Source organism: Crocodylus porosus, unplaced genomic scaffold, assembly GCF_001723895.1.
Source record: "Crocodylus porosus isolate Cpor-Errol unplaced genomic scaffold, CroPor_comp1, whole genome shotgun sequence".
NCBI classification, from domain to species: domain Eukaryota; kingdom Metazoa; phylum Chordata; order Crocodylia; family Crocodylidae; genus Crocodylus; species Crocodylus porosus.
The window spans coordinates 85,959,947-85,985,732 of NW_017728918.1; the positions used below are offsets into that span (position 1 = coordinate 85,959,947).

Sequence of the window (25,786 nt, forward strand, 5' to 3'; positions counted from 1 at the left end):
GGAGGAGGAAGGGAATTAGGGTTATCTTTAAAAATTTACTCAGAACCAGGGGGAAAAAGATGGTATAAGATGCGGGCCCACAACATGACTATTACTCTATTATACTAGACTCTGTCATGAAGACCAGATGAACTCTCCAAAACTGGCTGCCCACCAGATGCTGTTATAGGCTAGGGACAGAAATTACCCATAAATGGGTACAAGTGATCGGAAACTGGCTCAAATCTGTAACACAACAGCTGTAGTAATGCCAACTGTCACAAAACCATCGCAAGACTCGGGATTTCGAAGTCAAAATAACTCCAACTCTCGATCTCCTGATCCAACCCCCAGTTCTCTGGATTGTCCCAGCTGGTAAATGAAGAGGGAAAGGTGGTGGTGGGGGGGAGATTGAGGCCTGCACAGTGGGGGGGGGCGGGGAGTTGGGCAGGAGCAAGGGCTGGGCAGCCTGCTGTCATCCCGCACTCAGATATGGGGGCACATGCCCCCTGGGAAGAACCTGGCACAGCCCCGCAACCCACAGGCCTCCTGGGGGACGCACAGGAGCAAGACACGTACCTGCCCCTCTCCCCTGCACCCACTGACAGTTCCCTCCACAGGTGGGGCCAGCTACTCCCGGGGCTGCTGCAGCAGGGGCTGGAGTGAGTGTGGACAAGCTATGCCACGCCCCATGCCGCCCCCGGCTCCACTTGTCCACACTCACCCCAGCCCTTGCTGCAGTGGCCCCAGGAACAGCCAGTGCCAGCTACGGAGGAGCAGCCAATACCAACTGCCTGCACCAGGGAACGGCACAGCCCAGGAGCAGAGGCAAGTGCAGACAAGCAGAGCCCAGGGGGACAAGCAAAGCACAGTGCAGCCCAGCGGCTGCAGGCAGCTGGCACTGGCTGCTTCTGGGGCCCCAGAGCCCCTTCCTCTCCCCCCACCTGCTTGGACTGGGGGGCGGGGGGGAGGGCACACCTATGCTGATGGCATAAGAGCAAATTTACCTCACATATAACAAATTATGGGTCTAAAAACACTCATCACATAAGAGCAAATTTGCATATACAGAACCCACATAAACTGAGGAAAACCTGTATTAGCACATTGTGTGTTATGCATCTAGTCCACATTTACTTCAAAATAAACCTTTTGTGTATCCACACCCATACTATAATCCAAGGGATCTTTGACTAAAGCTACTACTGCTTGTTTACAGATGTTTCTAAGTGCTGTTTACAAATCATTTTAACATACTGTTTCTACAGTGCATACTACATTTATGGCTTCTCTGCAAGACAGTTATAATTCTACATATACATAATCTAATTACTATGGGAGAATCTTAAATTTCTGCCCCCTCCCCCATCATTGCAGCTGGGCAAGCAGCAGGGGGGGGAACAGGGTATTTAACTGGCCTGACCCCTGCCCCCCCTACCATTTACCCTCCCTGCTGCTGCATGCCCCATGCCTGTCCCCCCTGCTTGGGTGCCTTCACTGCTCTCCTCCCCCACTATAGCTCCAGCTCTACTGAGGCCTCATTTGGGCCAGGAAGCACAGAGTACATGCTCTTGCCTGGCAATGCAACAGCAGTTATGGGGCCAGCAGCTCCAGCCCCAGCCCTAGCTCCCTGGCTGGGCAGGGACTGGAGCCAGCATGTACTCTGTGGTCCTGGCTCCAGGCTCATGTGGGGACCCATCTGGAGCTTAAGGTGCAATGAGAAAGTAAGCGGGGGGAGGCGGGAAAGAGGGGCAGGGAACAGAGGCCAGGTGGCAGCAGGGAGTAGGGATGGTGGGGAGGGGGAGGAACAGAAGCTGCAGGGGACAGGCGGAGGCAGCAGCCACAGCACCACCCCCAACCTTGGGTTCACAGTGTCAGAGCTACTGCCCTCTACCCCCCTTTTACTCCAATAAAATATGGGGCATATCCCCCTTCCCCATGTTGATTAGGGGAAAAACCTTATCTTGCATTTGAGTAAATGTTGTAACCAACAGACCCGCCATAATCCACATAAAAAACAGGAGTTTATTAAAATACCATTTGGGACTTATGCAGCATATATTAGCTGGATATACTCTTTTAAACAAAGAAACAGCCCCACATGCTGACATAAAATGTAATAGAACAATAGCTCTGTTGGAGATCACAGAGTCCACCCTTATGACTACAGGGTATAATCCTCTAATAAGGACAAATCAGATATTAAACTGATACTGCACTTTATACTAGCTGCAAGGCCAAGAGTTGCCACTATTGACCTAAAGTACACATTTTTAAATCCCAGAAATTGATAGTTCAGTAAGGAGATCAAACTGGTAATACGGGTGCATTTAAGAACGATTAATATGCTAAGATCTGATCAAAATGCAATACTGTACAACTCTAAGAAGGGAATAAAAAGCTATTATAGAGTTTAGCTCAAACAATTGTATTAACTCAAATCGATTAAGAATGTTGCCACAATGACAAAAAGTACTATATGTAGTCATGACTTAGTTAACATTTTATCTTATTTCATAATCAATACCAAACTTGGAAAGTCTAGGGGAAGGAAGGGAGGGAGAGAATCAGAATCATGCCCTAAAGTACTATCCTAGGGGCAAGAACTTCTTAGGATGATATCTTTTAGTATACCAACTCTATCACAATTCTGAAGTTGGTTGAATAAAAGATACCACCCCAAAAAATGCTTGCCTCTCACATAACAGGATCACCACAGCTACAATATGACTCTTACCCTATCTAAAATATCCTGCCACAGAAAATGATACTATTTCTTCCCATTTACTAAATAAATAATACTTTTAAAAATTATTCTATAAGACTGAACAACAAGAATTTATATAAATGGTTTGGCCCCATCATTGTTATGGATAGTGATGTTTTATATTAACACAATACAGTAATCCATCTTGGAAGAGGTCACATAATTTATGGCTTCCCATCTGGCATTTCAAGATATCCTTAATTCAAGTTCCTTGTGCCCCTAACATAGAGAAATATTTAAATTACTCTTCTGCACTCAAAAAAAACACAAGGATGAGAACCATATGCATTTGTTAAATAACAGTTGAAGCACTTTCCTCCTTCAGCCCTGAATCTTGTTAACGTCATTATAGCTATATTCTACAATAGTAGCAAAATGAAGAACATTACTACAGAATTAAACAACAATTGCTATACTTAATGTTATTTAAAAATCAAAGTGTTACCTAAGGCAATTACCTTGCAGCCTCTTAATATCTACAGGGAAAAGCCTAAGGGAAAATAATTGACTTTGCTAATTTTACCCTTGGCAATTATAAAATAGCTCTGCATTTCATTATGACTGCAGAATTTCATATCTAATTGTCAGCCTCAAGAGAAGCAGAGAGAGAAAGGCATCACACACAAGCTGAGACAAGAGTCTAAAAACACAATAAAACTACTTTGGTAGTAACCTTTTTAAGTTAAGCTAAAATATTTAAGTTTAAACTACAATGTTGTAAATTACTGAAACAGTAATGCAGGCCTACATAGAGACTTACTCTATTATGGTCAGTCCTTTTTATGATATATCATATTTACCCAAATGTAAAATGACTTTGAATTTAAGGTGTTCCTCCAATAATTAGATTCTACACATGAAAAACTGGAAAAATTGGAAAATTATAACTTTCCATGTACAGAATCCAATTATTGGAGAATTGTCTTAAATTTGTCCCCTCTGCCCCACCACTGCAGCAGGGAAAGCAGCAGCAAGGGGCAAGTGGCTGGGGCAGTGGAGGCAGGCAGTCTATTATTCCCCTGCCCCTTATCTGCATGCCCTCCCCCACAGCAACTGTCCCACAGGCCACTTGCCCAGACCTAGAGATACTCCTGACACTCAGCCCTGCACTGCAAGGAGCAGCTGTGAAGAGTTCTTTGGCAGGGAACAAATAGCAGAGGTGCTCAGGTTCCCTTTTCCAGCCCCTACTTGCAGTCATCAGTGGAGACTGGCAGCAAAGGGGAGGGGGGCAATCAGGGAGTAGACCCTAGAAGGAAGAACCTGAGTACCACCACTACTACCCTGGCCAAGTCGGGGTCCCTGCACAGCTGCTCCCTGCAGCATGGCACAGTAGCAGGTCAGGAGGAGCTCTGGGGCTCCCTCTGCATCCAGATCAGCTGGGGACACCACCATTCCCCAATGCTCCCAGCTAGAGTGGTCCCACACTCTACTCTGAGATGAGGCTTTGTTTTTCCTATGTTGAATGGGGGGACGGGGGAACCATGTCTGCAATCAAGTAAATACAGCATTCCATGCTGCTTTTTCAGAGAGCCAATTCTCTTAGCAGCCAAGTGTCACCAAAGAATAGTACCTCATTTTTACTTTTCCTTTTAAAGAAAACATTACGAAGAAAAAAGTCATGATGCATAGATTTAAAAATTCATCATTTACAAAAGAACGTGTTTAAACAAAGGATATGTTTAAATAACTGCACCTGTCAAATGATTTCTATAGCTCTTATTTCAATTTTTTGAACTTTTCTAGTAGGATTGGGGGTAGTAAATCAATCAGTTTTCATAATGGCATCCCTCTTATTGCACATAGAAGCTATGAAAGTATTTAGATGTCAGAAAAAAAAAATTTAAAAAGTGTTAAAATGTTTTGGCAGAATTTTTAGACGTTCAGTATAGCAACTGCTTGAGAAAGCAAGCATTATTTTGGTACTTATGCTTCCTTTTACTGCAGCTTGCTTCCTGGCAAGCCTTAAAAAGATTATGCTTTGGTGCTGGAATGCTTAACATTTTGCTAAACTTGGGTAGTACATGCAGTATGTTTTCACACACACACCTTTCCATCCCTTCAAGTTATAACCCTAAACTATCTTGGATTTTAGTCCCATTTTTCTGCATTGAAGGTGACCATACTTAGACTTTCCTGAAATGTCAAAGTATTAATCCCTAATGGATAAAACACAGTATAAATCACATTCGCATTAAATCATCAACCATTCTATTTTGATCAAACATAATATTTAAAATAAAACTGCTTTAATATTTGAAGTTTCTGCAGTATTATTCAAGTGAATGACTGATGAATCTGTGCACCTTATGCTTGACCTCAACTCTGCAACCATCACACTTTTCAGAAAGACGGTCACAGTGATCCTCAAGGTACCACATGCATTCAGACACCAGGACAATGCGTGCACCATAAAAAACAAACACAATAGGATCACAAGACTCAGAAACAGTGACTATAATTATACATTATTTATATTTTAAAATATATTTTTGATACAGATAGATCTATCTATCCATCTATCCATACATGAAGTACCATATCAGACACAACAGCTTATTCACAATGACAAATGTTTCCTATTTTCTAAACTTTCAAATAGTTGCACTAAGCAATATGGCTTCAGCAGTTCTTTGAAACAGTTTAGGTTTAAAGGACAAGACAATAGCTAAGAATATCCAGATGCCTAACAAAATACTCTAAGATCAAAAGGTATGCAGACCAAATGGGGAAAACCCTACAGAACCCCTAAATGTAAGACAAACAAAAGTCCTTCTTCCTTCTACAAAGGCATGATGTAAAACTAAATAATGCACCAAACATGTCTTGAGCTGCAGTTGGCACAGTGCCAGAGATGTGCTGTACTCCAACATATCTTCAGGATGCAGCAGCACAGTTTAAATTCACCAGCCTGTCCTTTCATCCATTACTATCTATGGCAATGCTGCTACAGAACACATACTAAAGCATTAATAGTGATAGTGTTTCTGTAATACTGTGGTAGACAGACTTAGAGCAGCATCCAGCTGTCAATCCAGCTGTACATACAATATAACTGTGCCAATTTTTTTCTGTAAAAGGATTTTTCAGTTCTGCCTTATCCGTTCAGTAGTTAACTGGCAACTGGAGCTGTTACCTATTATAGTGATAGAAACATACTATTTTACCTTGGTATTTTGCAATTGAGCAAGGCTTGTGCAAGCATTTGCCAGAAGGAAGTCTCCACTCAGGACAGCCATTTTATTTCCAAACTGCATGTCCTTCATTGGTCCATCACAGGACTTCAGCTCACCGATGTTTACTATCCCACGATGCACAAGAAAAGCAGTATGGATCAGCTCTGTAATCTCTGCCAGACTTCTTTGACTTAAAGGAAACAAAGAGCAAGAATTACTTCTGGAGACATGCATATGATTGTAAGCCATGTTCTTTAAACACACTATACTAAATGCACATTTTTTGCATGCTGTTGTACAATTCTTCAACTATAGAAGAATTATTGCTTCATTAATCTTAAAAAAAATAAGAATTACAGTTCACAGCTGATAATTAAAGATGAGCATATCACTTGAATAAGCATAGCATGCAAGGGTCAAAGAGTCGCAGGTTCTAGAAGACAGAATTCTGCCTCTTACTTGTTTAAATTCTTCATGAACGTTAATAAAGTAAAATTAACTTGTCAATTCCCTTCATTTTTTTTTTTTAAGTAGGGACATTATCAAAAAGAAGATATCAACCCTAACGTACAAGTAGAAGTGAAAGAAGGAGGCATCAGCACATGCTTAGCATGGACTCAAAACTAGCCAAGCATTAGAAGAGCATTGTGATGACTGACAGTTCTCCAGATTGGGATGAAATTAATAATAGGATACCTCAGTCCAGTAATGGGGTCAGTGTTTCAGGGAGCAGACAAATGACATTTAATGTTGCAACTAAGTTGTTCTGGTTAGTAAAAACTATGGGGATTGTCTAAATTCATCTAGAGCACTGAATAAAGTGTGACATTGTACAGTACAGTAGCAGATGACATTTTACAAGTCAACTTCTCGTGCTGATGTATTTTGATGGGTTCTGAATTTAGGAGTCTCCAATCCCTGCATTTTAAAAGAAGCATTGTCTTTACACTCTAAATAATGTCCTCTTCCTAAGGTACTTCTTGCTTTTTGGAGGAGGAGGTGGAAGGACAATAATATAATAGATGTAAGAACAAAATGTTCAATTCTGTGGGCCAACATAAAGGGTGAAGGAATGCTGAGTAGAAATAGATAACATCACCAAGTCAAGCCACAGAAGGGAAAGAATTACACTTCCTTGCCAACCCTTTCCCCAGTAAGCCATCTCGGAGCCACTGTGGCAACTGCCTCCCTTTCGAAAGGAGCTTACCTGACCTCCCAAGTTGAAGTATGAAAAAAAGAAAAAGGGCTTCTTTGCTTCCCTTCTTAAAATGGTCAGGTTCAGCAGTTAATCTGATTTCAAGACAACAGATACCTAATCTTAGACTAGTACCATGACATGTCAGGCAGCCACAATAACTGAATAGAAGCAAAAGGGAGAGGAAGAAGAAAACGTTCCATTCAAATAGGAGAGCATTCAATCACCCTGTTAATGCCACATAATTTGCAATTATTGAAATTGGTACATTTAGGCTCTAATCTTACAAACTCTTAAGCACATTCATAACTTTACTCATTACAGTAGTTCCATTGATGCCAACAAAACTACTTACATGAGCGAAGTTCTGTGCGTCTTTAAGCATCTACAGAATTGAAGCTTTTGATAGCAAACTTAATTGTCACCTTGTAGAAAGCTCTCTTAGCCAAGGAGCAAGACTCAGAATGGATTTTTCTGTAGATTAATTATTGCATCCACTCACATACACCTAGTGACCCATGTTCAGGTTAGATTTCTGCCGCTGTATGACAGCAGACAGGAAAGCAGAGTGATGGCTATGGGAGACAGGGGAGTGGGGAAGGGAACAGAGGTTTCTACCATGTTTATTTCATCATCACAGACAAAAATTATTCAGACAAATACTTTTAGAATTTGGCATAATATTATTCCTGATTTCGCTTCAAATTACAGGGGGAAAAAATCACCTCTGACAGACAGAAGTGGGGAGAGCATTAGGCATTCAGGCAACAAAATTCAAGCATATTGTTGTTTTTCAGAGACAAGGGAGAAAGCCCATCTGCATACAACCTTCACTAGCAACAAGGTTCTGCATCTATTCTTGCCTTGGGTCTAATAAAGGGTTAACAAAATTCCAAGCTCTGAGAAAAAGACTAACAAGACATCCCGATGCTCCTGCTGTCATTGTCAGGGCAGCCCTTGGAGGAAATGTCCATATCAATTCAGTTTATCAGATGGACAGCTGATCAACATTAAACAGACTTGCTCTGGGCAGATTGAGCTGAGCTACCTGTTATGAATACCAATGAGAGCCCTCTGCTCCCTGCAACTGAATTCTGCCATTTCCAACTGCTGCAGATCCCAGGACATATGGGGATCCCTAGTGACGACCACATAAAGCTGCAGCTAACTCAAATGACGGCTCATTTCACTCAGCTGAAGGCAGACATTAATATCCTGAGGAGATCAGACCCGCCTCTCTGACCCCTAACTACTGAAGCAAAACGACTGTCCTATTTCTTCATTTAATAAGCTTTTAATGAAAAAAAAACCAAAATCCCCTCTTTGACTTCAGCACAGCTCTCTGTGAAAGGTTACACAAATACATCAGTATTGTATTTTCCAAATGCTCAGTAGCTGGATGTTTTCATTTTGTTTCCTATATTCAGTTGGTTCTCCAAAATGGTACTTGGATTTGTGCTATCAGGAGTACCACATCAACAGCAAATTTGGAAAAATTACTGGATGTTCCTTTAGAAGAATATAAATCTTATCCTATACTACCATTTAAATTGCTGCCTTCAATAGTTTTTGTTTTTTGGGGGGGAGGAGGGGGAGAGGTATATTTATAACTTGATTCTAAAATTTTTCTCTGGCCCCAAACTGGTTGCAGAAAGCATCAGCTGAAGAGACATTACTTAAAATTAGTTATGTTTATTGTGGCAATGCCTATGATCCTCAGTCAGGAACCAGGACCCCACTGTGTTGTAGGGGCACAGAACAACAATAACAACAAACTAATTTATTTAGATTTACAATTATCTTTTTTTGTAATGCCCTTATAAAAGCTGTAAACATTTTGGCAATAATTATATTTACAGTAATAGCCCAGTACCATTCATTGTTGGTGCAGAACAATCACTGAAGTTTCATCTTCACAACAATACCTATTAGGACAATATCAAGTACATCTGAAAAAGCATATTTCCCCTCTTGATCAAGCTGAACTAAGCCTCAGTGACTGAAAAATGTTGGTTCAAATCAAGTGTATTTTAATATACCAAGTCAGAAATTGGAATTTATGACTGAGGTTCTCAGACATTTTCCGTCATGCACATCTTAATAAAGTAATTGTTTCATTAACCACTCACTGCTGCTCCTACTCCTTATTACACTGGCCACTTACCCATTAGTGTTCATATAATACAGGAGCAGCAGCTACAGTGACTTCTTATGGGCATGGTGGTCAATCTCTTTGGCAGGCGTACCACCAATTAAGTCCAAGCATGCCACTAGTTAAGCCCTGTGCCCTCTAAGTGTTGTTATGATCACCATCCCCTTCTGCTCACTGCAATCTGCCATGTGCCAAATACATGTGTCACAAGTTGGCTACCCCTGGCTTAGGTAGAAAAGAAGCATTAAGGTCTTTAATGGTCAGTTCTTTTCTTTAATGGTTACCCTAAAGTTCAGTTCCTAAAAAAGTGGATTAATCATCAGAGATGCTGAGCTGCCAATGCTTTTCCAAAATATTTTTCCATGCCAAACCATCACAGGAAACCAGGAGAAGCAATTCCTACAGCTAACAAAGCTTGCTGCTGACTACCAGAAAATGATCCATCGACTATTTTCAGGTGGAGCGCTGATGTTATTATCCAAATTTTGTACATCACTTAAAATTTAATAAATACAACATCCCACCATTAATTTTCCTTAAGGTGATTCTCTCTCTAACCATCAAATTAAAATAAAAATAATATAAAAACCCAAAACAATACAAAAACCACACCGAACATACATATATTACATACATAATGTAATGTGAGAATGCAAAGTGAAGAAAAATTAAAGGTTTTTATAGTAAAATTAGTTCAGTGATATAATACACGTACAGCGTTTTCCATTCTATTTTTTCCTTCTTAAATGCACACAACAGGCACACAACACACATTAGCGAAGTTACCATTCCTTTAGAAAGCTTACAACCTCTATCATGCCTAATACTGTGAAGCCCAAATTATGTAAAGTGAACATTTATGGTGATGAAATGGAAGGAAGATACTTCCAGTGGTTTAAGTTCTAGCGAGGTTCCATTCCCTGCTCTGCTGTTACGTGTGTACTGTTCAGGTCAGCTGAAGCCAAACCAGCTTGGTTTGGGCATCCTAATGTAAGGAATATGGGCTCTGTTGGACTGGGCTTCAGACCGAGGATATCCATACACTCAATGAGGGAGACTTCTAAAGAGCAATTCAGTTTGACCAAGTTCATGCATCAAGGTGCAGAGAACGGGGAAAGGTAACCATGACCAATACGCTATTCAGAAAACTACCTTATTTACTCAATCAAAAGATGAGGCTTGTTTCCCCATTTAATATAGGAGGGGATGCCCCCCATCTTAAGAATTGAGTATGAGGTGGTAGGGGACAAGGAGCAGGATTGGGGTCGGAGCCACAGCTGCTGCCTGTTCCTCGCCATTCCTTCCTCCACAGCCTCAAGCCCCAAATGCCCCTTATTTGACCCCCTTCCCTCCTCCCTGCCACACTCCTCCTGCCCTTTGCTCCACACTGGCAGACTTGGTCTTTGCTGCAGCCTGGAGCACAGCTCCAACCCAGCCCTATAGCAGCCATGTCAGCTCTGCACTGCTGCTACATGGCTAGGCTGGAGCCATACTCAGTGCCCACAGGCTTCAGCAGGGACAGCCTGCTGGTGCCACAGCAAAGGTAAAGGGTAGAGGAGCAGGTTTCAGGGAAGAGCACAGAGGGAGATGGGAGGAGGTAACGGAGACCCGAGTACTTTCCATGTATGGAATCTGATTACTGGGAGGGTTATCTTAAAATTCAGGGTCATCTTAGATTTGAGTAAATACGATAGCAGGTGCCTAGAAGTGGGCAATGAATCTCAAGCAGATCCAAGGAGGTGATCTTCCCCCTCTATGCGGCACTGGTCAGGCCGCAGCTGGAGTACTGCATCCAGTTCTGGGCGCTGCACTTCAGGAGGGATGTGGACAGCATGGAGAGGGTCCAGAGGAGGACCACCCACATGATCAGGGGGCAGGGCAGGCCCTACGAGGAGAGGCTGCGGGACCTGAACCTGTTCAGCCTCCACAAGAGAAGGCTGAGGGGGGATCTAGTGGCCTGTTACAAACTAGTCAGAGGGGACCAGCAGGCACTGGGAGAGTCCCTGTTCCCCGAGTACTCCCAGGAGTGACAAGAAATAACGGTCACAAGCTGGCAGAGGGCAGATTCAGATTAGACATCAGGAGGTGCTACTTCAGTCAGGGCGGCTAGGATCTGGAACCAACTTCCAAGAGAAGTGGTGCTGGCTCCTACCCTGGGGGTCTTTAAGAGGAGGCTAGATGAACACCTTGCCGGGGTCATTTGACCCAAGTACTCTTTCCTGCCATGGCAGGGGGTCGGACTTGATGATCTGCTCAGGTCACTTCCGACCCTACCAACTATGAAACTATGAAACCACAGTGCCAGGAGATCCTTTGAAGGGTGCCAAAAGGTGCGAAGAGATAAGCAAGGTCTGAGGAGATAAGCAGATAGGCTAAGTAGATAAATACAGGCTTGCTCCTGCCTGAATGATCCCTCACCCTCACTGCCCAGCACTTACCTCCTTGCAGAGGGGCTATTATATATAAACTAGTTTTTGAAATTGGGTGCCACTCAGTTCACAAAAATTAGACAGGTGCCTTAAGTCCAATGAGGGGTGCCTCAGACCAAAAAAGGTTGACATCCACTGCACTAAGGTAAAGGGTTCGCCTGAATTCCTATTCCTCTCAAGAACCTAGACATCTCCATCAGGCTGAGGACTGAAATACCTCTGTTCACTTTAAATCTGCTATGCATAGTCCTACTGTAAGAAAAATGTCTTGCTGACTGGTAGTTGTGCCCACTTTTTTGTTCAGCAAATTAGTAGCTTAAATGCTGAAGGCTGTAAGTGAAAGAGGAACTGTAGAAAAAACCTAGGTTGTACCAAATTCACTCTCTCTTTCATCAGCCACTCTGCCACTGTGCGACACAGGATACTGGGCAAGATGAACCAAGCAAATGGCAGCTCTTATGTTTCTGTAGCTAGAACACTAACCCAAGAAGTGGCAGACCCAAGTGCTGGAAGGATTCAAACCCACATCTCCCACTGCTACAGAACCGTCTGGATGGGGGGCTCTCTGCATTTCTCTTATTCAAGATGGGCCACTGGACAACCACAAATGAAAGTTGTGGAGACAGAAGGAGAGCAAGCAATAGGGAGCCTAACTCTACAGCCTAATGGCAAATCCTGGGTTGTAGCTGCCACCAATTCTTCTTCGTCCACAAGCCAAATCACTTAGGCAGGCTCTCATGATACACAGGCTTGTTTACTACACTGTCCTCTTCATTAGCCTCCCAAAAACACACACTGCCACGTTTCAGTCGTAGATTCATGGGGCAAGAAGGGACCTTAAGATCTAATCCAAAGGTGTCTAACTCACCTGGACCCTCCAGGTTGATCCAGACGATGGGTCTTTTCATGAGCCAGATCCAGACCCACTTCTAGCAGTGGGATAAATGGTGTTGTGACAGCTTAGAGAGCATCAGGGATTAATACAGCCATCACTCACCCTGCTACTGTTGAAGCACATTCCAAACAGGACTCCATTTCCTGGACCACACCCCCAGATTCCCAGCTCCACCAGGAGATCCATGGGCCAAACTGACATATGGTGGGCCAGATCTGGCCCAAAAGCTGTGTCCAACAACTCTGATCTAATCCAACCCCTTGTTTAAGGCAGAATCACCTTTATCTAAAAGATAAAGTTCTAGCAGGTATAAAACACTAATGTAAAACTCAAAATTCCTTCCCCATCTGACTGATTAGGATTAACCCCTTCACTGCAGGGATGTTGGGTTTGATACAAGAAAATTTTAGGTTTGTCACCACCTTCAAAACTATACATAAGTACTCTCCCTGTATACCCATCCTCTCCTGTCAATCTCTGTTACTTTTCATTCCCCCTGCTCACCTAATGCTCCCAACATCATCTGCCTATTTGTCGCATTGTCCAACAAGAAGTTATTTGCCTTCTGAGTTCCTGCCAGGCCTGTTAGTCTCTCCGCATTTAAATCCTTTTGAGAGACACTTGTATTGTGTTGTCTACTGTGAATCAAGTTAACTAGTACATAAATTCCCTATTGTTATTCTCACTCTTCTGAACGCTACAGGTTTGCCTTTAGGGCTTGTCTACACAGAGCTTTGGCATCTAAACTAAGTCAGTGCAAAAGCAGTGAGCCTTTAACTTGTGAGCACCTCAGAACTCCTTAAGTGCTTGGAAAATACCCAGAACACAATAAACACCACCATAAAATATTAGTTAATAGCAGTAAATATAAAATACATTTTTTCAACTCATTCTGTTAAGAGACATGCAGAATACTGGCTAGCAACAGTCATCTAGAAAAGTGCAAGTGATTAAAAACTTTAATTACGCAGAACATTGTAGGCTGCAGGGAAGTTTTACTGACCTTTCAGTACTTTAAATAAAGACAGGTTTGCACAGGCCTTTGACACCAAAGTGCGTTTTGGTGGACTTTTCTTTATGCATTTTAAGGTGCTGGTTATAATTGTTCTTAAAAAAAACACAACTATTCCATTAGCAGCCACAGGTCAAACAGGGAAAATTTGGCATTCTTGTAGAAGAACCACATGCACGCAGCATTCAGACCTATTGCTATATCCAAACAGTTAAACAGCAATAAAAAGAGAACTTTGAAAAAATTTGCTGAAAACCACAGACTTGTTTTTCATACACTCGTTTTCAATATTAACTCTTATTATTAATCTGACCAAGACTTTGCCTCATCACTGCACACTGATTTCAAGTAATATGATACATTTATAACAAAGATGACTGTGTCACGAAGATGTCAATGCAAGTTTTAACGCCCACACTGTGATGTATGACAAATGGCAAAAAGATTGACAGAGGAATGCAAACAATCCTGTAAAAAAAGAATAGGCTTAGAGAGCGAATCTGGTAAGTGAGGTTTTCTTTTTTTAATAATTTCACAATGTTTTTTTATGTCAGCCTGACTGTCCCTTGTTTTTATCACCTATCACACATTTTCATATTAATTTTAACTGCTCATCTTGCAGGTAGACAGTTGAAATGACCTTTAGTACAGATTTGTAGTTATGAAACATTAGCCAACATGATTTTAAAGAGAAGTAATCAGAAAGCTTAGACCCCAACATCAGAATGTTATAATAGATTCTGTGAAACTTTTTTTTTTTTTTTAATAAAACAGGAATACAAAAGGATTCTTATGCCTTAAAAGTAAATACATTGGAGTATACGTCTAACTGTAAACATTCCTCTGCAGTATCTGCAATCTAAAATCTGAAATGCTTGGTTTTAACGAGTAAATCTGACTAGTTTATTTTCATTGTCAAAGCTGCATGAAGTGCTGAAAATAAGCTAAATGATAGGGGTGTACTGATAAAGATTTTTTTTGGCCAATATCAATAGCTGATGATTACCCAACCATACTGGCTGATGTTGATCCAATAACCAATATTTAAGTAAGGGTGCAAGGCATTTTAAATTACTGACATAAATAAAACTTTTTATTTAGAGTGCTGCAGAGCAACTCAAAATATTGTAATGGGTATCCTGTAGACCAGGAGCCACCTTCTGCCTGCTTCAGCCCTTGATGAGGAAGGTGATGACCACCTTATTCCTGTGCATGTTGCCCCATAGCCCATGTCTCCTACCCACAGCCCTGTTCACCGAACAGGCCATGCTGCCAACCCGGGTGAATGGGGCAGACCCTCCCTCGTATGGACAGCAGCACTAGGCACATTTGGATCTCCAAAGCATGCCGCTGCTGCCTTGGCTTCCGCAGCCGCTGGGGAGAAGCCTCTTTTTGCAAAAGCACCCAGTGCCCAGAGGAGCAGAATGTCCCCTGTGCATCGCCGTGCCCCACACACATGCAGTCCAATGTCTCCACAGCAGCCCCAGGCACCTGCTGCACATGTGGCATTGCCATAGCAGCAACAGCAACATCAGGAGCCCACACTATGATCCCTTTGCTGATGAGTACAGTGCCGTGACTGGTCCTCGGCACCACCCCCCATCCTGCTGCTCGCCAGGACCTGTGGTCTGCCATGGGCTTGGGCCAGTGGCAGGGCACGGAGACTGGACCATACTCACCAGGCTCCGGGCATGTGACCATAACTGTTGGCTACAATGACCAAAAAAGCCAATAGCCAATAACCTAATTTCTCCTTTTATCAGTGTCAATGTGATAGCCAACTGATGCATCAGTGCACCCATACTAAATAGCGATAAGCAGATTTTAAAAGTATTATCTATTCTAATAATCTAAAATGCTACTGACATAAATTAGTGGCACTTTAATTTGTCCCACTTTTTAAATATGAATATTTTAAATGGCGCACTAACTTAAACATCCACTTAGACTCATTTTCAGCCATAAGGACGGCAAGTGAAGTCAATAGGAAGTGGGGATGATTAACATCTCTGAAAATCAAGCCTAACCCTCTTCCCCCACCCAAGAGAGAGACTAATACTTGAAAGTTTGGTCCTCCATTTTTAATCTGATAGCCTCCCTTAAATGTGCAAGAGTCTCTTCTGAGATTATTATCCTGTTCCCACTCTTGCTTTGTCTGTCTCCCTTTTAATTTCCAAAATCCTCGTAAACTTAAGAGGCATCTATCAGCAATCTTTGTTCTACCTGTAAACAGGAAAGTCTTTACTTCAAAAGCAGGTACAAGAAAGCAGTGTCTTCAAAGTTAGGTTATTATTACTTTTTTTTATTAAACATTGACAGTATGTGAGAGTTAAACCTGGTACTTGCTTTTAATGTTTTTCTGACAAATTAAAAAGCGCATAGAAAAGGTTCTGTTAAAAAAGTATATACAGTAAATTCAAATTAAACCTGTATATTGTAGCCACAATGTGCTGCACCAAGATAACACATTTATTTATGCACCTGAAAAGGTAAGCATTCTACACTTCTCTTTGCCACTCATCTATCAAAGTCAACTCCAGAGTTAAGGAAAATATGCCCAAAAAATCAGTATATAACAAGCAGTTAAGTAGAACCAGGAGGTGGAAAATCTGGTTCTCTGCTTATATAAACTCCCTTTTAAAAGAAGAAAGAAAGGAAAATGAAAGAGGGAACTAACATGTGTCTATACATCATTGACAGCAGAGATTGTGGTTTCCACTGAAGACAGGAAAAATTTAATGGTGAAATCACAGTCCTGCAGGACCACCTTAAACTTTGGACACACAGGTTGTGGTTCTGTTCTTTACTGCCCAGCAGGAAGATGTCTATACTCTGCTACCTTTCAAAACCAGAAGTTATACAAGTTATCTGATACCGACTACCTTGAAGGTAAGCTACCTACAAGGATGAAAAAGTACAATATGTGGAAGATATGTTAGAGGAATAAAATTCTATAAGGTTTTACTCTATTATGCAAAAAATGGTCTAAGACAGACCCTGTAAAACCTGGCAAACTGCTCAAGATGGAAAATGTCTATGGTCCTGGCAAGCCTTATGCAGAATTAAGTATATTCAATTTGTGTAAGGTATAAACTAACATGGAAATGGCATGGAAATCTGGGGTCCATTTGTAGAATAACCCTGTATAACACAGGAGGCAATTACATATGCAATTCCCCCAAAGGCATACCAGTCCACAGAAGTTTTCTTACTTGAGCAGGTTTCTAGCTTTTATAGGTTCCCTCTTGTTTTATTGGTTTCCCTGCCAGATCAGCCCCCGCCAATTGCTCCTTGCACAGAGGCAAGGGGGAGGGAGCTTCCTGCACATGGCAGCAGAATTCTCCTGCCCCCCCGCCACCCAAATCAATTTTTATCCACCCCTTTGAAGGGAGCCTCCTCGCCCTTACCACCCAACCTCTTCTGTCCCTGGCATCCTGCAGGGTAGAGAGCAGCTTTACTTGCTGCTCCCTCACTGTGCAGGGACTCAGGCTTTCGTGGGGACTCCATGGTGCCAGGTACATATATTATTTTTATGTAATGCACATGTAATGTATGTTTTTTATGGCTGCTTTTCTGTTTGCACATAACTATCAAGTCATCTTGATCACTTGCAGAAGTCACTAATAACCACTCATTTTTAGTTCAGAGATCAGTCCCTCTTTACCTGTCGAGCTGAAGTCCAAATAGAAGTCCTCGGGCTGGATGCAACAGTTCTTGAATTAGGAAATTGGAATTTTTAAAAATGAAGCATCCTTGTCTTTACGTAACTGGCAGCATGAGGCTTCCAGCATATATCACTCAGATTGAATTGCCTCACCATAACATCTTATTTTCCTATAGTTTACGTATAATGTTTAAGTAGCCAGTCATTCTGTTTTCTGCAGTAGACACTAATCAATATCTTCTAGTGTTTCATTTATTAGAACCTGAGTCCATGATATTTCAGGATATTTGCTTCAGAAGGTAATTCGTTTTAACTAGTGACTTCAATAGTCCAGTTGCACAGATCTTCCCATCAAGTTACAGTGCCACCACCAAGTTAAATTTACTCACATAAAATGTGCAGTGTGTAATTTGCTTTTATTTATTATATAAGCTCTCAGCACTGATGCATGGGCAATTAAAAACATTCTTCTGTTTCAGCACCCTAATTTTATTCCTGACATTTTGATTTTGTGCTGAGTGCTCCTTTGTTCCCCCTTTATTTTCCCTCTTTCTTGTTGGTTGTACAACCTAATCTAGTCAATCAGCCAGTTCCCTAGAACAGGGGCCAGCAACCTACAGCCTGTGGGCCAGATCTGGCCTACAAAAACACTGAATCCATTCTGTGAAGGTCAGTCTGTTTTAAGAATGGCCAGCCAATTCCCAAGCTCTTAGTAAAATGTGCCGGGCTCCAGCTGTTCTTACTGCATGAAGAGGGGCTGTTATCATCAGATCCTTGCCCAATTACTTTAAAAGCCTATCCACATCTTATGTCTTGGCTCCAGGAACATAGCACACAGTCCTTTCATTCACCTGTTCCTTGCAGAATGTTCTTTCCAGTCACCCCAGAATGGAGTCCACAGCAAGGATCATCTGTCTTACTTAAATCTTTGGAGATATCTTTGTGGACATGCTTTGACTGTTTTACTGGACAGGCTCAGCAGCTATCCTTAACTATGTATGTCTGTCAACTAGATGGATCTTCAGAGATTTTCTGCTGGGAACCTGATTATAATCATATGCTTCTAGCTGAATATCTCCTTGCCCACTTTTTTTTTTTTTTTGTGATCACAGCTGGTCTACCCTTGCCTGCCTCCAGGCCATGAAGAATGTTATCTGTGAGTCACAAACTGTCTCTACTCTGGTTTCTACTCTTCTTGCTTCCTTGGGAACCAATTCCTTTTTTTTTTTTTTAAAGCTTACAGTTGAGATGCTTCCTAAACATTTCTTTCCAAAACCTCTTGCTTCCTGATGTTCTACAGTATTAGTACACATCTTTCCAAATCTTCGTTTTCAAACACAGCCACTCAATCACACTTTCTATAGAGAAAGTCCCTTCAGGCATCAGGAAGGAAAAAAAACACGGCACATCTCTTGCAGGTCATAGCTACTGTCCCATCACTGGCCATTATGGTTTCAAATACAGGACTGGCTGAGAAAGAGAACCATACATACTCCTCCCACATATTCTGAAGTTCTCCCCTTAGCTGTTCTCTATGTCTGAAGAGGGCCTTGTAAACATGGATGGTCAGTGGAAGGTCTCAACTCTACCCGTCTATTTTTATATAGAACGCCAATAATGCAGGAAGGTCAAAAGGTTCAGGAAAAGTCAGATAATATATTTATATGCTAATGGTAAAATACCGCCCATACCAACAGAAACAGAAGCGTGATAAACAACAGCTACTAAAATCTAAACTTTACAAAATCCGACTGGTAGGCCTGATGGCAATATGCTGAGGCTACTCATGGCAAGGGAGCACCTATAAAGTACCATAATGCTGCAACCTCCAAAGTCAGGTAAGTATAGGTAGCCCCAAAACCTTATCCCCCCACTGCCTTATGGGTAGTTCTTGGTTGAAGAAAGGCTAAGTGATGTCACTGTGACAGAAACATGCCCTCACTGAGGCATTAGGCAGTCAGTAGCTGGTCTTATCTGTTGCCCTCTGGCAGAAGCTATAACTGTTGAGGCACTGAATGTCTGGACTCAGTCTGACCTCTGGAGTCTGTCTCAATGGTCTAAAGGGGGGTGGGGGGATATGTCTTGGGCAGCCTCCGCTCCTCTGTACTCTTGCCTAGGTATGTCTGTCAAAGGTCTTGGTGCAAGTCACAGGACTCCATAAAAACTAGAGGTGCACTGATACACTGGTCCAATATCAGATTGGTACCAATATCAGGAAAATTATCTATACCAGATATTGGCCTGACAATTTGGACAATAAATGCCCAGTGATGTGCGCAGCTGCAGCACAGCAAGAAGCAGAGCCAGCAGCATGGAGCTGCCTTCAGCTGGTAAATCAGAAGGGGAGGGGAGAGGGCAGGGGCATGGGGGGGCAGATCAACACCCCCGGCGGTAAAGGAGGGGGCAGGTGCTGCCCAGCCAGGGCAGAGGAGTGGGGGTGCAGGACAGAGCCATGGCTTGTGGGGTGAGGGTAGCTCCCACCACTGCTTTCACCTTGGGAGGGCAGGGGAGCATGTACACCATGGATCTGCACACCACACAGCAGGCTGCAGCTGCGGGGTGGAAATGGAGCCGGTGCTACACTGGGCTCTCCTCACTGGAAGCTGGACTTGGAGTGGGCTCTGTCAGCACTAGAAGGAGGCTGCAGCCACCCCAAATTTCGCCGCAGCTCCGCTCTAAGCCCTGTGCCACCACCTGGCGCAGACCCGGCTGAATGCCTCACCTCCACCCAAGTGCCAGGAAAAGTTGCAGCTGCACCAGGAGTGGAGCTGCAGTAAAATTTGGGGTGACTGCAGCCTCCTCCAAGTGCTGCGGGAGCTCGCTCTGAGCCTAGCCCCCCAGTGAGAAGAGCCCCACACAGCACTGGCACCAGCTTCAGGCCGCAGCTGCAGCCTGCCCCACGCCACGCAGATCCAGGGTCACATGTTCCCTGCCCTCCCGGGTACAAGCAGCATCAGTAGCCACACGTACCCGACAAGCTGCCACCCCCCTACCCTCCCCTTCCCCTGCCCTGGCTGGGCAGGGCCTGCCCCTGCCCCCTCCCTCACTGCGGGGGACACTGATCTGCCCCCCATCCCCACGCCCCTTCCACCACACTGGACTTACCAGCTGGAGGCAGCTGTATTGACAATCGGATCGGTATAGCCGATATGCCTCCTTAAATATCAGCTATCTGTATCAGCCCCCAAAATCTCTATCAGTGCATCCCTAATAAAAACAGATTTCATCAGGCACCTAACTAGACCTCTTACACATCCACCACGATCCAAAAGATGGACAGTTGCCTACTAGCCCCAAATAACACCCATCAAGAGTTTTAAAAGTGACGGCTAAAGAGGACTATGGACCGATGATTTCAGCAAGTCTTACAAACTCAATAAGTTCCAGAGGCTGGACAGAATATGTTTTAAATATTGGTGCTTTAGTAAACAAGTTTGATTTGTATTGCAAGCCTGTAAGCCTAACACTGATTCAAGGCAAAATAATGGAACAGTTAATGTGATATTTGATTAATATATTCAAGGAGGTCAAACATTAAATATGAATCAGCATGAGGTTATACAAAAACATGTCTAGACAAAATTAAGCTGGTATTTTTGTTTATATTACAAGTTTAATTAATAAATGTAAAAGTGCCAATGTAACATACGGCATCTTGATTAATAAATTAAAACGTTACAACAATTTCCATGTCACCTATTAAAGAGAGTACAAACTAAATGATGAATCTGATTTTTCATTTAATTCCATTTTAAGGGGCTTGTTTCTAATGGGGTTCCATGTGGATCTTTTTTTAACTTTATGCCATTTAACATTTTTATCAATGACTAGGGAAAAAGAAAAATTATCACCAACACTGGGAGAACGGAAGTAATAGAGCATAGTGAGTTATATTGGGCAATCCAAATCATCTGGTGTACTGGCTGCAAGCAAACACTACACATTTCAAAACAGTAAAACTTAAAATCGTTCATCTAGCAACAAAGAATTAATCCTATACTCACAGGATAAGGAATGTTGCTCTGAGAAGCAGTGAGCCTGAAAATAAACTTGCGGTTTCAGGGGGTGGGTCATGACACAGAATCAGCTGCATACAAATCTCCCAGCTACTGCTGTGTTAAAAGGGTTAAACTGACTTCTGGATAAGCAGGGAAATATCAACTAGGAGTAGAGAGGTAATGCTACCTTTATATTTGACACTGTACAATCACTATGGATAATATTGCATCCAGTTCTGCCATTATTAGAGATGGATGTGGGGACATGGGGATAGTTCAGAGAAGTGTTGAAGGGATGATTAACAGGGTGGAAAACATATTGTATAGTGAAAGACTCTACAAGCTCCATCTGGCATATCAAAGAGCAGGTTACCTGATTACTTTCCATAAGCACCTTCCATAGGAAACAGAAATTTAGTAACAGAATTCTTCAATTCAGGTAAAAAAGGTTTAAAAAGATCATTTCGCTGAAGCTAAGGTTGGACAAATTCAAATTAAAAGTAAGGTACATATTTTTAATGATCTGGGGAAACATTCATTGAAACAAATACCCCCAGAGTTACAGTTCATCATTTAGAAAATATACCATGTTGATTTTAAAAGGACATGTATTCCAGTTTAAGCCAGCAATTGGACCTGAAGCAAGAATTTATGTAGGCCATAGGATTTCCCTGTATTATGCAGGAGGTCAGACTGGACAATCGCAATAATTTCTCTTAGACTTAAATACCTATAAAATTGGTGAATAACCAGAAAGGGGCAGGGAGGGCATTTGCTTTATTTTTAAAATGAGAGCTTAGATTCTGCAAACAGCTGGTAATAATCCCAACATTTGCAAATAAAAGATTTCTGTTTGCCACAGACAAGTGCATGCTTCAAACCTTACTGCTAGTGGATCCATTCCTGCCTCTCCCCACAAAACAAATTTCACTCTGCAGGGAGACACATCAAAAAATTGTAATTGGATTTTCCATGCTGACAACTATTCTCTATCATTTAATGCATGGTAGTAACCAGAAATACCAGTCAGGATCTGGGCCCCATGATCTTACCACAGGTATATCAATTTGTATTCTATTTTGCTATGCTCAATCACCATCTCAGAGCATTTCACTATAACAGGTTCTGCAAGAGGAAACAACCTCTGTTCAAGGCTCCCTTCTGCCTTCTCATACTTGGGCATCAGTGTTGGCAAAGCACCACATTGGGCAGTGTACTACCCTTCACTAGGAATGTACGCAAGTACTCACAAAGACAGACTGGAAGAGGAAGAAAAGCAAAGGACATATATACACACAAAATAATGTTGTGTACCTTCATGTACATATTTTACCTAACTATATATATTTTCTTTAATTACAGATTTCCATACAACCATTTGGAGGTTCTAACCATGCAAGTCACATTTATTAAAGGCAGCATGTCAAATAGGAGTTGACAATTACAGGCTATATCAATACACATTATGCCAGATGGTAATGAGCCATACACAAAGGGCCAGCCATCCAAAATAATCACACCATTTTCCACAGAAATGTTGAAGAGGTTATGGTTTATTACACAGTGCTCATTAGATATACAGTGGCAGCATTAGCAATTTTTCCTTCATTTGTGTCTCATTTAAAACTCTGCCCCCCAAGCACATTCAAATTAGTACACAAGGTTAAAACCATTATGGCCAGAGGAAGGGGAAAAAAAACAAGTTACGTTGCATTTTATTTTAGAGTAATGGTGGATCAAAGGTCCCTGGAATTTATTATTCTCTCAACTATTACCCAACACAAGATAAGAAGAAAAGAAAAGAAATAAAGAATTTCCTATCAGTATAGCTTTGACATGAACAAAGGCAGAACATTTTAAATGAGCTAACACAATATTATTTAAAGAAAATCTACATTAAGAACAACACTAAGGTTGGGACACAGTAATAAAAGTCTCAAAATTAAAAGCTGAAGATGAACTCAGTCTTGGCTTTTATTTCAACTCTAACACAACTTGATTTAATGGTTTGGAAGCATTTACATTTTATAAAAAAGCAACTAAAACTTTCATGAAAGGGTAAGAACACATTTAATCAAAAGACTAGATAGAGCGACTTCTCTTCAATATTCTCACATTAAGGCATTAACATCTTTTTACCCAGTTACATGTAGGGACTTCTAACTGGAAAACATTTGGGGCATCTATACTCTTTCCCCTACATATACATTAAGGTTGTGTGGCAGGGGCAAACATCTGAATTGTCTGTCAAGACCAACAGAGGTGTTAACACCATAGTTAAAAACAGGCAGTTGAAGCCCCAGAGTTTGAGCAATAGGCAGTGTTAACAAAACAAACGGCTTCAAAATATGCTAAGTTTATGCAATACAAATGGATCATGCTCCTAAAACAGGGGCGGGCAAAATACAGGGGTGGGCTGGATTCGGCCCGCCAGGAACCTTCATCTGGCCCGTAGTGCCCACCAACAAACTGTGCCTCACCCAGCCCTTCCACCCACAAGGGTGGGAACAAGGCACCTATGTGTACACACAGCCCCAACATACCCCGCTGTGCCTCACTCCAACCCTCATGGGCAGAAGGGCCAAGCCGTACGAGCACACAGCTTTTGGGTGGGGCTGCTGTAGCCTGTGGGGACCTGCTCCACTTCCCCGATTTCTCCCCCCACCCCTTCCCCCATGGTGCGCAGTCCCAGCAGGTAGTGGCAGTGGCCGCAGCAAGTGGGGGTGGTCAGGGAACTGGTGCCCAGTGGGGTGCGACTCCAGCCAGCGCTGCACATCGCAGCAAGGAGTCCAGCCGCCTCCAGGCAGTCTGTATCGCCGGCACTCTCCATCGTGCACATGCAGTCCCTGCACTTGTGTGACAGGGAAGCGCCAGGTGCCTTCCCCTGAGAGGCAGGGAGGGCAGCCAGGTCCAGCACCCGAAGCTTCCATCCTGTGCCTGGCAAGTGTGAGGAGCTCAGACAATACAGACATCCGAACAGAGGTAGAACCCCGCCGTGACGTGCAGCACTGGTTGAAGCCAATTCCTGCTGGGCACCATGGGTGAACGCCCCTGAACGCCCCGCCTGCTGCTGCTGCACCATGGGTGGAGTGTGGGGGGGCCCACACATCTGAACCTACCCTCACCCCAAAAACCCCACAAACACACCCTACCCCCACAACCCCCATTATACATAATCCCCGCAACATACCCTATGCCCCACACACAACCACACCCCCTCACAACCCCCTCACACCCCGCCATACACAGCTTCTCACACCCCACCAGAAACACACCTCCAGACACCCCTCCCACACACACATACCCCCCACAATATATAAGACTAAAAATTTATTTTTGAGTTATTGTGTAGTATATATTGAAGGTGATTGCATAAACACAGATCATGACAAAAATATTTTTTGTCCCAGGATCTGCATGGCAGGGAGAACGGAAGCCAGCTGACTCCATCACGCAGGGCTTTCCTGGTGGCATGCAAGTGCCAGGAGCTGCATGTGTACCATGTACAGCCCTGCATGATAAGAGGTAGGCCAGCCTGGCTGCATTCCTTGTCACCAGGTGGCAGTGCCTCCGCAGCACACAAGCACTCCCAGTGCCTGCCACCTGCTGCTGGCAACACCAGCTGTGCACCATGGGGGGAGGAGGGACATGTGTGGCTGGTCTCCACACACCCTCACCCTGGCCACCCAAACTCCACTCTCCAGCTGGGTGCAGGCTCCACGCTGCTGCCAGCACTAGCCCCAAGCTCAGTACTCCCGGGCAGTTGCAGCTCCCCACTGCCCCTTCTATACTTGGTGCCAGAAGCTAGTGGGACACCACCAGGTCTCCTGGCAGCTACAGCAGTGGCAGCAGCAGCCCTGCCAGGCCCTTCTGCCCACAAGGGTAGGAGCAAGGCATGTAGGCTGGATAGGGTACAATTACTTGAGCGCCTGAGGGCCAGATGAAATTGCCTGGTGGAATTGGCCCACAGGCTGTATTTTGCCCTCCCCTGGACTATAGAGTATTTTGGTGTGGGTCTTCCTCAACCTCTCCTATAATAGCTGTCACAATGTATACAGAATACTGATATTCTCTGAGTCAGACAGTAAGAGTGAGGAGGACTTATCTTCTGGTTAGGAGAGGCAAATGGGAGGTGGGACAGGCTGGTTACAGTCTGTAGATCAGTGAATATGTTAATTATTTTTATATAAATAAAGTTGAACAGCATTAGTAAGAGAGATTAGGTGCATACACATGTACTAAATTGACTTAAGCACCACCTCAGAGCACACACATGCACAGCTCCTTGCCATGGTGGCAGCCATCTTGTAAGCTAAGTCAACTTAACTAATGCAACTCATAATAATAGTTTCATAGTTTCATAGTAGCTAGAGTCGGAAGGGACCTAGGTAGATCATCTAGTCTGACCCCCTGCCTTGGCAGGAAAGAGCCCCGGGGTCAGATGACCCCGGCAAGGTGCTCATCTAACTTCCTTTTAAAAATCCCCAGGCTAGGAGCCTGCACCACTTCCCCTGGAAGCTTG

At 43.1% G+C, this 25,786-nt stretch overlaps 1 protein-coding gene across 3 annotated transcripts in view; it reads right to left on the bottom strand.

Moving 5' to 3' along the window:
- The window catches only part of PDSS2 (decaprenyl diphosphate synthase subunit 2), a 183,530-nt gene that overhangs the window by 51,563 nt on the left and 106,181 nt on the right, over positions 1 to 25,786 (bottom strand). For all 3 annotated transcript variants that reach the window (XM_019537850.1, XM_019537849.1, XM_019537851.1), the window contains exon 3: positions 5,911 to 6,109. In XM_019537850.1, coding sequence (XP_019393395.1) covers positions 5,911 to 6,109 — 199 coding nt within the window. The remainder of the gene's footprint in view (positions 1 to 5,910; positions 6,110 to 25,786) is intronic.